At 32.1% G+C, this 17,022-nt stretch overlaps 1 protein-coding gene across 1 annotated transcript in view; it reads right to left on the bottom strand.

Annotated features, from left to right (window-relative positions):
* LOC130903512 (limbic system-associated membrane protein-like) overlaps positions 1-17,022 on the bottom strand; it is a 1,047,744-nt gene that overhangs the window by 395,011 nt on the left and 635,711 nt on the right. The window contains exon 4 of the mRNA XM_057815654.1: positions 6,770-6,970. Within this exon, the coding sequence (XP_057671637.1) occupies positions 6,770-6,970 (201 nt within the window). The remainder of the gene's footprint in view (positions 1-6,769; positions 6,971-17,022) is intronic.

The following is a 17,022-nucleotide window of genomic DNA, read 5'->3' as shown; positions in this document are numbered from 1 at the left end:
ATGAACAAGTTATAAGTGTTTGTTCATAACGAAATACGAAAAATGTCCACTAATAGTTCAAAATGATTCATATATTTATATTGAATAACGAACTAACGTATTTTTTAAGTGGTTTACATTATTCAATTTGACACATTCAGTCAATTTGGACTTACATTTCTAGTAGAAATTCAAACGGCTGTTGATCATAAGATTTGTAGTGCACAAAGATCTAGAATATTGCTTAATGTATTTAAATTCATTATGCTGGAGGCACAATGTGATGAGACGATAACTTTTATGTTATAAATATGGGAGAGTGTTGATCAAACAGATGGTATCAGCCAGGCCAGATTGAAAAATATCAAGCAAGGTCAAAATATTGAAAAGGGTGAAGTTTAAATATTCTATTCCAATCAAAACAATTGTAGGGCTACAAAGAAGTGAATATTGACGATAGCGTTCTGCGGAGAATTACATATCAGGTTAAGAAAGACTTTAGTTTCGGTGGTGTCGCAAAAAGTTTATGTGAAATCATACGTTGATAGTGCAAATTCAAAAGCAACCACAAGCAATATAACACTAGAGAAATAAAATAATATCATGCGGAGAGTAAAGCCATTCTCTACATGGATGAAACGTTTTTTCATTGCCCTCACATTTAATGACAGATAACAATGACAAGGGGCCCCTTAAACCAATCGTTCGTACAGGATGATCTTCATCATAAACAAAAAATGAATTAACACCAAACTCATATCAATGAATCAGTTCTACAATGTGCAATTTTAAAAATATTCTACATTCGTGTATAGAAAATACGTAATGAAACAATGGTTGCGTTCTAAAGCTTTTCAATTTCTAAGTGATATGCTTCAATTAAATTCATATAATGTTATAAATGTGTATGAGCCGAAACTTGAGACTAATTAAGTTGCCAAAATTAGAATAACCTGGTTCAAAATTACCCCAAAATGTATAGAACTTGTTAATCAGTTTATTGAAGACGACTTCGCAAATAGAATTATGATATTTGAAATGTAAAATTTTTACAAATAGTTGTACGGCAATTTTCAACACCAGAATCTCAAAGTCACTGCGAACATGCTTCCAAATGTGAAAAGATTTCCTCACAACACGTTGCAGCTCATTATAATCGGAACAGGAGCTAAGGGTTTAGCTTAAGAATATAAATCATTTTATACAGTTCATAGAAGGCTTCTTCCATTTAACGATTGAATTTCTAGGATACGTAGCAGATACGTAGTGCAGTTCATGTGCTCTTGGTATCACATAGTAAGTAGAGTCTCAACAAAGCTTTTTATAAAGTTTCAATTTGCTGCTTAAATCCATTTCATGATAGTAGAGTTCGAAAGACCACTCAGTCAAGTTATTTTGGAAAATGGAGACTGTTTACAGTGACTTGTGTTCATCATTTTGAACAATTGCAAAATTGGTCCAAGAATCATTAGAAGAGGATCTAGGTGCGGAAGGTCCTGTGATGGTAACTACTCCACTAAACATTGAATCAGTAGTTCAAAATGTTCTGACTGATCGACGCCTAAAAACAGAAACTGCAGCACAGACCAGCATTTTGGTTCTAAGGATCCACCATGGAAATTAAATATGACAAAATTCAGTTGGTGCCTCGAATTCTCAGCTCAGTGCAAAAGCAGTGTCCAGTAGAATGTTTTGAGCGATTTTCAGAGCTTTGCCGCGAGGACAAAAAAGTATAATTCAACCAATTGAAACGGGTGATTAATGGTCGGTTACTTTGATCCGATATGCAAAAGAGATTCCATGAAGTGACATCGCAATGGGATACAACCGTAAAAGCTGCTTATCACTCTGACTCACTAAGGCATGCACGTCAAGACAGTATCTAACAAAAGGAACAAAAAAAATCAGTCAAGGTGTGTGCTTGCTTCATGATAATGCTATAATCCATAATGCTTCGCCATCTTAGGCTACTAATCCGGTTCCGTCATCAAAAGTAACACCAATATCTTTGAATGTTGCAGACGTTTTAAGCACTTTATTAGAAATGCGATAATTAACATTAAGGAGGTTTCATCTATCTTGTCTCAAAATCTTTTACATTCCTTCAGACTGTTACAAATTTCAATCAAATTTTATAGAGATATAGGTAGGATTCGACTGAATATAATGTTGACAATAGCTGCTTTCCATTCACATCAAAACTCAGATTATTCTCACTTATGATGTCATAACTCAGTTCAATGCACGTTCCTTTTCGGTCTCACAACTGAGTTTTCACGCGAAATCTGCACAGGCTTGAGACCGTGTGTTTTTTGAACTCAGATTGAAAGTGAGGTCGAGGATATCACTTTGTCAGATCTTGTTATCCAAAAAAGTGAGTAAATACACAATTCTAAATCATTGCAAACAGTTATTTTTCAAGTTTGTATCAACTAACAAAGCGATAACTAAATTAAACATGCGTATGATCATTTTGACATAAAGATGCATCATATTTTTATAGTGAAATAGAAGATCTTTTTCTCAATGTTAGACTTAACACTCATGGACTGCACTACGTGCGTACTAAGAAGGCTTTGATTGCTTTTTGTATCCTAAAATTTTTCAGCTTAGCTATCAACTGATTTTTCAACTTTCTATAATTTGAAATTATAAATATGTTTAAATTAGTTTCTACATCGAAGAAAAAATGTTTTGATATCCATATGCTTTTGAGGTAGTTTAGACAAATACATTCCAACTTTTGGATATTATATATAAATATAGTATAGTATTTCGTGTTAAAAATATTGGAGTAGAGATTCCTTGTACATACGACTCTACGATCCCATTTACTTATAGTGCGTTCTACTTTCTTGGTCTTCCAAACACTCAAAGTAAAATGAGACAAGTGTGATTCCTCCTCCATAACAACCTTGTCGTAATGGTTTTCTGTTTCTTTCGTTATATACTTTTTACCACTCGACATTAATGTTTTTCCAAGGGATGATAATGGGAATTATTCGTTTTCATTCGACTTCATAGTATCCTTTCATTGGTAGACTAGTAGGAGCTGAATTCTCTTCTTTTCTATTATTTCTTTTTTTTTCATCGGATTTCTTTATGTCTATGTCTATATTGGATTTTTTTCATATTAATTCATCAATCTCTATCACTTTTCTGTCTAATATTCCGCCATTTACATTCAATTCATTACTGCTTTATTTTATATGTTCTTCATTTCATTCAACTTTTTATTGCTGTCTTGTATTTATATCCCTATTATTTTTCTCCTTTATTTATTTCTTGTTTGTTTTTAAGTACATAATATGTATATTTTATGTTTAAACTGCCATACTGAAATCTAATATCACGATGTTCACCACTGTTTCTGAACATCTTCAGCTTCTGATCTGTGCATTTTGGTCTTCCTCATCACCTTCTTCTCCTATGTCTTACAACTAATTATGAACTACTTTTTTCTTAGAATTTATTGTGTATGTTGAATATTTACCGACGTGTTATTTTGTTTAAAAATTGCATACACTGTTAACTTTTAGTATTATACCAATAATATATCAATGCTTGTTCATTGTACGACGAATTGATCTCTTATTTATAATTGAACGTGGTATATTTTATAGTCGCGGTCTTCAGTTGTTCCTTTCTCAAGAATACTCAGTTGTGTTTATATAGAGTTTCACCTATTGCCACAAATGGCAATATTTTTCGCTACCGATGATATAAACTTGGGTCTTATTAGGTGATACAATTAGGGTGAGCGAGCTTTACTAGAGGGTCGAAGATTTGTGTTTAGACCTTTTTCTTCTCCGATAGCGTTTAGAATTTTACCTCTTTAACTAGACAAGGGTGAACAAAACCATCGGACGTAAGATTCTGAATTAATGTGTAGCGATGCAGGGCAGATTTTAGTTCTTAGTCCAATTTTCGTGGTAGGTAGAAAATATATTACAGAAGTGGACTGACGCTGGAGGAAGAGAAGATTCATCAGAAATTGTTTTATTCAACATCCACTGATTTAATCGAATTAGCAGTTATTGGTATAACTATTAATTACGTACCCTACATTAACAAAATTAATATTTACCTCACTTCTGTTCTGTCAGTAAATATAATTTGAGATACTAGAGCCAAATAAACATAAAGCAGAGAGACGAGAAAATAATGAGTGGAATTATCTAATCGGTAATTTCAATAAAAATAATCAATTATTACATTGTAGTCATAAAGGTGGTTTAGGGCTTTTATTTTCCGAATGTTTTCGAAAATGACAATGAGAAAACATAGAAAAGAAATTTGTATCCGGAGATTTCAAATTATGATATAAGAATACTCTTGACAAACTTTTCACCAAAGGTAAATGAACGAGGAATATAGAACAAGTTTACGAAAGGAAGAATCAGAAATTTGTTGTGTCCTCGAGAGCTGCGACTCTGGATATGCTTTAAGTACAAATATATTTATTGAAATGTATGGATAGTATAGAAAGACCTAATTCCTAGAAAAAAAAAATGTTAATATAGGCCAAATTTTAGTACTAAAAGACTCATCTAGAACGAAAAAAATTACAAGGTTAGGTAGAGGGAAATAACAATACGGTTGAATAGTGATTTAATACAGAAAAGATGAATATTTGTAGAGGTTGACGTTCGTGTGCTTAGAATGTGTCGAAGCTAAAGTAGAAATCTAAATTATTTAAATATAGACAATAAATAATAGCATTTCGGTTAATTAGACCGGTGAGGATACACAACAACTATCTGGACGAAAATAATAAGGCGATTATATCATATTCTGTTACAGATATGAGAAACTGAGTGAGTGAGAGAAGTAGAGGGACTGCTTTCATTTTTCACAATCGATGATTTTGTCCTCTCCAAAATAGTCGCCTTGAGCAGATATTTACTAGCAGAGTCATTGTCAACCTTTGTACCAGCGCTGGAAGTCTTCACATGGCTTTCAACGGTTCGTATGACCCATTGAACACATTTCTTTGATTAACTTTCCAATCAGTTGATAGTTTTCTAAGGAATATTTTGGTACAAACACTTGTTATATCAAAACAGTCAAGAAGTTTTTTGAGTTAAATGTCGACTTAGAAATTTTAATTGCTGAAAAACATTTTATTTTCACAATAGTCCTCACACAATCTACGTTTTTGTTAGTTTTCAAAGCTGAAAGTCTCTCTAAGTAAGGTTCATCTTGACCTTGATTGCACGATTCTGTTTTCACCACACAGATAAATAGTTATATTGATGACACTGACAAAAATAATGTGTTGAGTATACGGAAGTGAAACAGAAACTAACTGATAGACATAACACTGCTGTTTCACCCGCAATGTTGCCAATCTTATTTCTTTTCTCACTAAACTTATTAATAGAAAGTCAACACTACATTTTGAAATTAAAACCATCCATAGAATGGGGACACATGAGCATAAAATATAAATGAATGGAGTGGTTTCAATAATCTGACTACCGTAATCGTTGGACGTCAAGACTATGAAGAACACACTATGCATATATATATGCTCCCTTAAATACTGATCCTATTGTAAACAAAAGCTATAATTGATTATATTCATAGTCGTTAGAGTAACTTCGATATAAAAATAAGGGTAAGTGATTTGATAAGTTAAGTGTCTAAAGGACATATGGAATTGCTTAGCTATGATGTTTGTTCCCATCAAGAGACAGTCAGTTTACAATAAATCTTAACGATTACAACAGTAAGTAGAAGTTAAATAGGTAGATTTTTGAAACTTCGCAGTCACATTAATATAAGGGATATATTGTATAACTTAATATATGGTTAACAGATCTTATTAAATGGTTTCCATCAAGAGTGGCGAGATAGTTCAACCAATTTACATAGTAACGTGGAATGGAATATATATGAGAATTTTTTATTCGAAACGATCGGGATTATATATTCAATTCCTAGTAAGTCGCATAAGTTTTTTGTTGATATACTATATTACTATATTAAATTGGTTGACGAAGTGGACAATTGAGAAAAAAACTCATCCCTCATTTGACAAATATGATACAATGTAGGACTATTTTTCACTACATGAGTCATTTGAACATAAAACTTATCATTAGAACAAATAAAATATTCTTATTGATATATATCATCTGTGGTGACAAGTGATCACTTCGAATCCCTTCCAGTTTGCAAGTATAGTGTGGGAAATCGTGCTTGGAGTGTGTATCGTGAAACATGTATCTTAAACAAAAACACACTAATAAATATACCAAATTTAGAAAAACTGCTGAATGAACTCACATAATATCAGAATCTTTCTAAAGTAAAAATATAATAACTTTAGAAAACTGAAAAATGAGCAAAAGGCTATTTTCTTCAATACGACAACGTGCTATGTTACATCCTTCCTGTCTGCCCACACCCAATTGACTTACCAGATTTGGCATAACGCGTCTGTTCTCGTTTTTTGAAACTAAACATCGTTCTAGAATTGAAATGATCTAAGATCGTTGTTGCATTGATAAAATTACGCTCAATCAAATGAAAACCATTTCAAAAGGAGCCTTACGTGCTTTCACGTATTCGAAGTATTCGAAATTGGAATAAGTGGATTGCTAGCAAAGGATAGTACTCGAAGGAAATAAATTGAGATTCATTGGCATCTTTTAATTTTATTTTAATTAATTGATTCATAGTATTCTTCATTGCCCTCGTAGGTTCAATATAAAATACTTGGTCAAAGAACTAAATCACAGACATGTTAGTACTTGAATGTAACATATTTTGGATAAAAACTTACCGAGTATTTCAACGGTGTGGGTGATTTCTCTTGGTTCGAGAGTACCTATTTGACATACGTAGTCTCCAGCATCTTGAGGGCCCACATTTTTGATCTCCAAACTATATCCGTGTACCAAATTGACGCGTGTATCGGGAGTCACTTTCACGTTCCCTGCCGATAGAACAGCTATTCCTTTTTTCCAAACTAGTTTATAGGGACCTGGAACAAATTATTACTTTCATAATATGAACTTTTTATGGAAATTGTGAGAGAAAACAGTTGCCTAGAATACTTATAGATCTCTAAATTTTTTATTGACATTTTTTGCAAATATTGGCAGTACAAAATACAAATTATTATAATCAAAGGAAATACTACTTTAGAATCTGAGTATCAGGTGGAGAAAATACTCATAATTAAGTATGAACCTAATAAATTTAACTTATTGGAAATAATTTAAAAGGAATATTGAATATTTGCAATGTTATGATATACGTAGTTTTCATTTTTCACTCATTCTTGACAGGTGGTGCAGTTTCAGAATCTAACAACTATTGAGTTGTGAGGGAACATAATGAGAGAAAAACCAATAATTAGAAGGATAATGATCTAGGTAGGTCAATTAACGCTAAAACAAAAAAGCAGAAAAGAATTGCTTTACACGATATAAGAAATATAAAATACTAAATGGAAAACTCTGGATGCAATAAAAGTACTTGCCATTCTAATGGAAGATCATCCGGAGTCGCAATCCGATGCTTCAAAAAGAATAGAACAGATGTTGAATATTGATACTATAGAATATTATTTGTTGGTGAATATAAATGAACGAATATTCCAAATAGGGATTAGTTAGACTTAACGAAATATATCAAAATCTACGTTATTGGATTCTTTCCTTGTCAATTCAGCAGATTTCAAAAAGTACCAACTAAACATTGATCACAATATATTAGATTGAACAAATTATATCTAATGCTCATTTTGTTAATGCAGTAAAAAGGAAGAACTTTAAATTCAACAATCGATGTCAAGTCATCAAAATTTTTTATATCATTCAACTAAACCAAAATTTTCCAATTCTGTCTAACTTAAGTACTTGTTTTGTTATTTTCTCAATTCTGTATACTTTGGAATTACATGTAAAAATTGTAGTTAATAAAAGTGTTGATAAAAAATTGAATTTTCAAGAGAAGATTCATATTTCGTACGAGTTAGCTTTCACTTATTATATTTATCTAACCTTTTGTTTCTTGTTATTTATAGCTAAAATATGAGATGTTTTCGACTAACTGAGATATCTTGTCTTGCTTTTAACAGAGCCAATAAAATTTGAAACACGACACCTCTCATGTGGAACAAATTAAACCGCATCTTCCAAATTGTATGATGGATGTTTGAAATGTTTTAGAAAAAGAAAAAGCATTTTCATGTAGTGCTACCATTTTATTGCTTTTTATTCGGTATTTTCATTTCACTTCAAATCTCGCTATCTTCAACACTCCAGCAAATTGCCACATTAAAAACCAGGCGTTTCTAATACACCCACGGTTTTCTCTTGGTTCATTTTTACCTGCCGTTCCATGATACGAGTTTTTTTAGAGGGATATCTTGTTAGTATCCTTTAGAAAAAAGATCCTTACAGGAAATATTTTTCGGGATAGATTGAATAGATAAACATACAAATATGAATGGATAATCATCTTAATAGAAACTTTTATTAAAGTAATTATCTAAAGAATGATAAATAGATTTCTGATTTAGATTTTGTATTTTAAGCTATACGACAGAACAAAAGATGCTCATTTGATAAGATCAGATAGTCAGGCAATTGCGCTAGTATACAATGAATTATGTCAGAAATGACTCTGAGATTTGTATGAAGAAAATATTGATCGGTAAGTGTATCTGCCCTCACATATTCGAAATCTGTGTAATAAAGTTATAAAAGTAATTCTGTGATATCGTTGAATCATATACGAATTCTAGTTAAAATAAAAATGAATATTTACTCAATTTTAGAAGCCTATTACATGAAAATGTGTTCATTGTCCTCGTTAATTATAGTTTTTTCAAGTATTTCCAGTCAGGTTGAGGTTGAAACATGGAAAGTGGAGATTCGCTTAGAAAATGGAACGAATCTAACACGAATCTAACTGATTAAGCTTTGTGAAGTGGACATTTCAGATTATATATGAAATAGAATATTCTACGAGATAAAAACACGGGCCCTTGTTTTGACTTGACTCAAATTTCTGATATCATGTCGACAGAGATGTGGGTCTATATCGCCGATTATGCATTTTTTTTCAGCTCAGTTATAAAAAGCTACTTAGAATTTATGCTCCTAGTTTCAACCATTTTAATCAAGATCACGCGTCTTTATTGGATTCCACTTGACCCCCTTGTTTAATGTTTGATGTCAACCGGAATCTATTAGGCATTTTTAGACAAATTGTGGATGACGTGATTGGTGCATTCTAATAAAATGTGCAAACTATCAAATATCTCTCGATTACGGAATATTCCAAAGTTTTCTCTTTACCATGATTTCAAATCGACTAAACTTATTCTTCAAAAAATTGACACCAAGATACTTGAGACTATCTAGCGCTTCTAGCAACGAGAAATAAGTCGTCAACTAGAGATTGTTCTGATATTTTGGTCGCATTTAATCTACGGTTTTCTATTTTAGAGACGTATTCTTGTGAGCAAGCTCACTTTTCTAGACTTAGTAATAGCATTGTATAGCTTCCATTAATCTTTTCGGCATATTTCGATTTTAAAGTTTCAATCATAATTCGTGCCATGGAGCTCGAACGAAATTGAGGCCAATTGAATCCTATATAAAGTTTACAATTTGTTCAGTTCACTATTCGTTGATTTTACTGAGTGGAAATATAGAATCATGAATACTGTGATACGAAATACACCCTGTATTCCTTTAAACTGATTATAATTGCTCCTTGCAAGAAACGTTGATACTATTATTTAAAGCTTTCAGTCGTTGGTTATATTGTTCTGTTGACAGGAAATTCATAGTATTTTCCTAAAATATTACGCGCATCTGCAATCTCTCCCGTTTCTTACTTATTAGAAAATATTGTTTGGCTTTGGAAGTCTACAGGTTTCAAGGTGTTAATTCGCATTTGTGGAATATGTTTGGATTTCTTCGCTTAAATCTTGTTAAATTCTCATTCGATGTCCAATATTAACAATTGACTTCAATAGACAGTTTCAATTTGATAAGTCATGGATTCAACAAAAAATTCTTCGAATCCAGAGAAAACAAATTATATCAATTATATCAAAACATAATGAATAATAATTATCTTCAAGAAACAAAAAGAGTTTTATTTGCAAAAGAGTGAAGATATTTTGGCACATGTATCAAATCAAATACACTGCTTATTAATATTATTGTATTAAGTTCAATGTTAATCGCGGGAATTGGGTATTTACACCAGTTTCATAATTCAAATAAAGTTTCTTCCTCTTAATCTGAAATAATTTCTTTCTATATGATGCTTAATCTTTTATTGATTATATTTGATTTCTTTAGTTTATTTTCAGAACATTGTAGAGGAATTATTTTCAATATATGATGTACGTACATCTACTTGTTAGATACCAATAAAAGTTTTACACACAGTACTGTATATTGCAAAGTAACATTTCTGAACGTCACATATTTCTCGAATTTTGGTGTATCCCACTATTATGCAGAGCCGCTGAGAAGCTTTTGGTGACTGAAATGTGGTATGAGAAAATGTATAACTAAAATAAAATTCCTTTCTTCTTGTGTGATGATGCCTGCCCGGGACAATGTGCCCCTCTCTCGGTGGCCCTACTATGTAGTAGTACTTATGTAGAACGAGAGGCCACTCCTGTGCAATACTACAATCTGGATTATTCAAATTTTGGCAAATACTCGTGGATTCTCAGCAATTGATTGAAGACGACCGGAGAATTCGATCAGTATTAGTGTCTTAACCGGTGTGAGAAACGAGAACTCCAATCGCTGATATTGACTACTATCTAGTGAGAAGTGCATTAAAATTATTTTTATTAATATTATTATAGTTATGATGAAGAAAATGCTTGCCTCCATTTTCAATAATTTTGTATAACTCATGTGATGTGTGAATTCGATCTTAGTTGTGAATTATTCAATTCGATTTAATCATGATTAGGATCGTGTGAATTAGAATTTGAAGAAATTCCATTAGTCCATGTATGGCTTTTGTGTTCACGAATTAAATAAATCCATAAGTTGTAAATTTTTTTTTGGAAAAGTTTTCAGATGATTCAACATAATTTCGGTCTAATTATATCAATTTATAGATTACCTACCACGTGAATATTAATATTCAGATTGATAGCTGATCCGTGTCTGTCTATTGACATAAGAATCATGTTTAAGAATTTACTTTTGTTTGTATTTGTCCTATATTTGTTCTACTTCATGTTGCGAAAGTTGTTTCTCTCAATTTTGTGTTTGATGAGTTATTAGCTTCCAATTTTTTCATTGTTGTTATCTGAAAGAATTCCATTATGCCTAATTGTTCAATTATTTTGTAGTAGGAATCAAAAATTGATGCCTTTTCTAATTAGTAATACGATTTTGTCACTAATAGATTAACATGCGTAAATAAAAAAAGCATTACAGTATTTTCCTAAAACTTGCAATATTTTGCCTAAATGTGTACCTCTTTCGAAGGACCAAATAAATAACAGTCGTACGGCGACAAATCGGGACTATAAGAGGGTGTATAAGTGTTCACCAACCCAATTCGCGGAGACGCGTGTGAACGTCACAGCTTGTGAAGTTCTTCTCAAAATTCGTAAGTCTTGGTATCCATTTGGATGAAATTCAACAGTAACCGCAGCGTTCATAAGTTATTTGCTCAAAACTACCTACGCTGATGCCTAATTTCTTAGCAATATCGCGTTCAGAACTGCGTCGTTCGATATGCAAAAATATCGCCGATATTTTGCCGTTGTTTCATATTTTAATAGGATTTTCCATTAACCCTAACATTAACGTATTTGGTTACATTGAAAGACATTTTATTGCATAAACATTATTTATTTTGAATTCACCAATCTTTTTTTTGGTTAGGTTTTGGACATATTATTGGACATAGATATTCCATATCGTCCCAAATATCAATAGTATTGGTATTACAAGAAATGAAAGGTATAACTAGACCTCAGTTTCGCTGATGTAGCCCAATAGTGGCATGGCTGTAGCTGTAGCAGATGATTTTTTTTCATATTTCTATTTTTCACCTGCTTATAGTATTTTCAAATATCAAATTCAGTATCATCTTTATCATATTCATCAGAGGTGTCACTCCTTATTGCAGTTCCAGGCAATCTTTCAAATTCTTGTACATATTCATTTAAGTAATTCAATACTTTACTTTTGGCTACCGTATCTTTAATATGCATGAACTTGAATCTGGAATCAGATTCCTCTTTAAATTGAAATATTATTTCATTTTTAGGTTTGATGATACTTCACGACCGCAGCTAACTAGAGGAATCACTTAACGTTACGTAAATGTCTCAAGAAAACTCTTTTATCAATTTCTAGCATAGCATAGCAATTCTATCATTTCTTTGATGCAATCCAGTTCACCGCTTTAGACTATTGGTGGAGCATCAAATCGAGTCAAAAGTCTTGCTCCTACAATTGTTACCAACTCCATGAAATCGGAAGCATATAAAAACAAGAGTTCCACCTTGTGCGAGCATCGAGTATCATTTTGTTTACTCAACCTTCTTTCTCTCCATCCCTAACACTTACATTGACGCTCCTTTTTATTTATTTTAATATGTTCCTAGCTTTGGTTATGAACTCAGTACAATTAATAGTACTATTGATATTAAGTTAATCGTCTAACAAGAACCTCCAAACTTTTTTTCAGTGATAACATTCTCCGAATAATATAAGGCGACGTATGGCTTTCGGTGACCTCAAAAACGCCAAAAGTTCTACTAAGTAGTTGACATTTACTCACAGAGTGAATAGTGGCTCCTATTAATGATTTACTTTGCATTTTTTCGGTCCAAATATCGTAGGTGATGCAATATTTTTCTGTATATATTACGACAAAGCAATGGAAGGCACAGTAATTACGAAAATCTGAACAGACTGAAGAACGATGTCAATTTTTGTGAAAGTAGCGGACGATGTATTGACAATATATCGATTATCAAAACATCGATGCTTTTGACCGATACCTCGATGTGAGAGATAAATGTTATGAATGATTAAAACGCTCCCTAGAGGAATATTTACGTGGTTTGAGATTTAAGTTAAGCTTCAGTTAAAAAAAATCATCAATGAAGATGGTGGTATTGGTATTGACCATAAATAGAGTAATTTGCAAAGAAGCTCTTGTTTTTTCTGGTATCCTAAAATATACAACGTCTTCTGTTTTATATATTGTCTCTATTCGTAACTATATAAATTATTCTGTATATTCCTAAGACTTATATTTCTTTGAGAAAAAATTGAATTTCAGAATCTACTATTCACAATTATTAGGTATCATAAAATACGGTTCATGATAAAATGAGTACACTAAAATGATGATAAAGCAGCGGAAAATGTGAAAATAAAAAATGCAATATTAATTATTGTATAGTCAGTTGTGACTTTTTGCGAAAACAAGGTAAATTTATGAAGTTCATTATATCGCCAACAAGTCGTTGTAGCATGTGGTTGGAGCTTAGGAAAGGAACTGTACGTTGGTTCCAATTAAAAGGATGAGTTATGATCATAATCTGGATTAAAACAGTCCCTTTGAGCGAAGCCGGCATGTTTGAAAACAAGATAAAATTGCTGTTTCAATTTACTGGGAATTGTGATATTTTTTTCAGAAACGACATTCATCATGTTCGTAAATGACAAATGAAGACCATTTTGAAAATTGGATTGCCTGGATTTTGTAGACAGGTTTTGAAAAAATTGCAGGCTCAACGAATGTAGTCAGTTTTTATTATTCGGGGATAGGAAACACTGATTAATATGGGAGAGTAATATGTAAAAATATCAGTATTCACAAGGATATGGTCAATAATAAAAATGTAAAAAAAATTGTATTTCTCCGATTTTTATCATATATTCTATACCTTCTTATTAAAAATCAATAATTTCGTGTTCTTCATTTCAAAGTAAATATAGAGTATTAAAAATATTACCTCTATGCAACCTTAAGAACATATAAGTAGACAATTACGTTGTGATTAGGAAAATATCTCATTTATATATTAATCCAACGTTCGAGCTTTTTCAGCGCGCTCATATTTGTTTGTTATATACGAGTACGTATGGATAATTCCATAAATTTTTATTTTATATGCTCAGACATGCGCATTGCTTTAGTTTATAATCGAAGTAAACTGTGGTATATTCAGAAAGGCTGCTTAAGAAATATAGCAGGTGTCCACTTCTGGGACAAGTTACCTACTTTGAATATAGACCGGGGCATAGTGGGATATCCATTTGCAAAATTGTTTTAATTTGTAATTTATTTTTTTTAAAAGTCCGGGAGCTGTTCCTGATTATAAAAGTGTAGGATGACCCTTGATAACTTTTGAAGTTATTGTAGAAGCAACGGAAAACTTAATAAACCAGAAAAAAGCATTTTTTGTAAGCAGTTAATTTTTTTATGTTCTTCACAATATTTCTAGTTAAAAAAGTCCGTACACTGACTATCGCATCGCACTGACTGAAGCAATTTTTTAAGCGCGTCATCGGCCTTTCTCATACTAATCTTTTACATAGAGATAGGAGTGAGATGAAAAAAACATCTCTCGAAAATGTATGCGTGAAGGAAGCACATTGTTATAATGTGAATAAAACATAAAAAAAAACAAAATATTCCAAATCTATTTAGGTTATTTTGATTTAAATAGCTGGAATATGCTTTAAAAAAATTCAAAATAAGAGCATTTCGAATTTTCAGGTATAATATTTCAAGAAAATTAGGTTTTTCGGCGATTTTCAATTTTGAAAAGTTGATAACAATCAGTGGGCTGGAGATACGATAGTGAGTGTGAGGACTTTTTTTATTTAAAATATTGTAAAGAATAAAAAAAATTAATAGTTTGCAAAAAATGCATTTTTTCTGGTTGAATTAGTTTTTCGTTGCTTAAACAATAACGTCAAAAGATATCAAGTGTCTTACACTTTTATAATCAGGAATACCTCCCGAACATTTTAAAACGATTTTGCAAACGAGTGCGCCACTTTATAGAAGCAATAGTTTGAAAAAATAATGAGAACAGGTTCTCATATCAAATCGAAATAAAAATTAGAAACTATTTTTTTCAACAGTCTAAATAAATATATAGTTTTATATTTCTTCTAGAAATAACATTTTTAAACAAAATTTAATTCGATTTATTAAATAACACTAACGGTTAAAGTCAGGCAAAGGAATGAAATAATATTTAGATTCAATTTTATAGTACACAGACAATAAACATATTTTGATTATATTGCAGATTTGAGTCCTTAAGTTTCGAGAAACACAGAGTGGTTTTTAGAAATTTGTTTTTCTTCTATCGGATTTCCTTAATTATTCTTCTGTTTTTCTTGTAATTTCCAGCAACTGTATTCTGTATTTTACCAAGCAGAAAATGTAAATACATGCAACAATTAGAGCGATGATGGTTACTTCGATACTTTTGTTATACGGGTTGTCCTAAATTTCGGTAACTGATTCTACTTGTTTCGAAATCTGCATAAGTTCGTCAATTTTAGTAATATGTGGTTGTTGATGCTTTCTCGAAGAAGTTTTCGTCATTGTTTAAATTTTAGGTAATACAAAGGTCTTCCGTGGCTGTGACTTTGTTTACGTATTTCGAATCGAGAATCTTGAGTAAGATTGGAGATGTAACTGAAATATATTGATTGCTTTAGCATTTTGAATATATTTGTTGAGATTTCTTCGGTGTAACCAAAATATCATTTTTCTTTATTCAGTAATTAATTCTTGTACATTCATTTTTATGACATACGAGGTCTGGGTATTAAATAACGAGACTGCGAACCTAGGGGGCGTCTTAGGCGGGTGGGGTAAAAAACGAGTAGTGCGTGGGGTATCTAGATATCTTATCTATGCACGTCTCAAAACACGTTTCCGTCACTATTATAGTATTTATGCAGTAGTGGTTTGTAACGAACGTGTTTTTTCTCGTGCCGAAAATCATGTGTGACGAAACACAGGACCAAGGAATAAATCCTAAATTTCTCTTTGAATTGAACAAAAAACTCCGACTGAATGTTATAAATTGTTGCAAGAGGCCTATGGAGACAATTCTCTATCTCGTGTGCGTGTTTATGAGTGGTGTAACGCTTTAGGACCGAAAGGGCACTGAAGATGACTAGCGCCCCGGTGGCCCTGTGACTGATTCAACTCCAGAAACAGTGACCAAAATGAACCAAATTGTGCGTGTAGATCGTCGAATGAGCATCCGGATGCTTGCCGAGGCTATAAAAGCCGATAAAGAAACGGTTAGAAAAATTTTACACGAGGAATTACACATGACAAAAGTCCATGCGAAGCTGGTGCCAAAAAATTTGACTACTGACCAAAAGCACTTGCGTCAACGGGTCTGCTCCTTTTTTTTTCTTTCCTTTTCTTGAAAGATAAGAATGGTTAGAAGAAGATCTGCTGGAAGCGGTAAAGCAAAAAACGGGAGAGTTCCTAAAGGCACTCACCAAAGAAGACTTCCAGCACTACTTCGATCAATACAAAAGACGTATAGAAAGGTGTGAGGCGATGGGAGGGAAGTATATGGAAAGGTAGAATTCGAATGTAGAATAATTTTTATAATAAAACGCTTTTTCGTAACCAGCCTCGTTATTTAATAGCCAGACCACGTAGCAGCATGTGAGATCTTGTCTCGGAGAAGCTGTATGGTGCAATTGTCTTGAGATATCGGATTTTGTAGGCAGTAAAAAGTGTTTTCCAGGGAAGGGCATCCTTCATTTTCAAATTGATTATCTTCGTTTTTAAGTTCCAAATAAGAAAATTAAGGGGTATATGTTAGGTGATTTTGGATTAAGGGGAATAAATCAATTAATTCATATGTATCGTCTTTGAAAATGAGTACATAGATAACGAAAATTAATTGTGTGTGCCTAGGCTCATAAGTTTTCGAATTGAGTAATTTGTTTAGAATTAAATACAATATGGAAATATTCAATTATATTAAATATATCATATTATAAAATTTTGTAGAGATTTTAA

The sequence above is a fragment of the Diorhabda carinulata genome, chromosome 2, assembly GCF_026250575.1.
Source record: "Diorhabda carinulata isolate Delta chromosome 2, icDioCari1.1, whole genome shotgun sequence".
Classification (NCBI taxonomy): domain Eukaryota; kingdom Metazoa; phylum Arthropoda; class Insecta; order Coleoptera; family Chrysomelidae; genus Diorhabda; species Diorhabda carinulata.
Note: the sequence above shows the minus strand (reverse complement) of the source record. Positions and strands in the feature narration are given on the sequence as shown.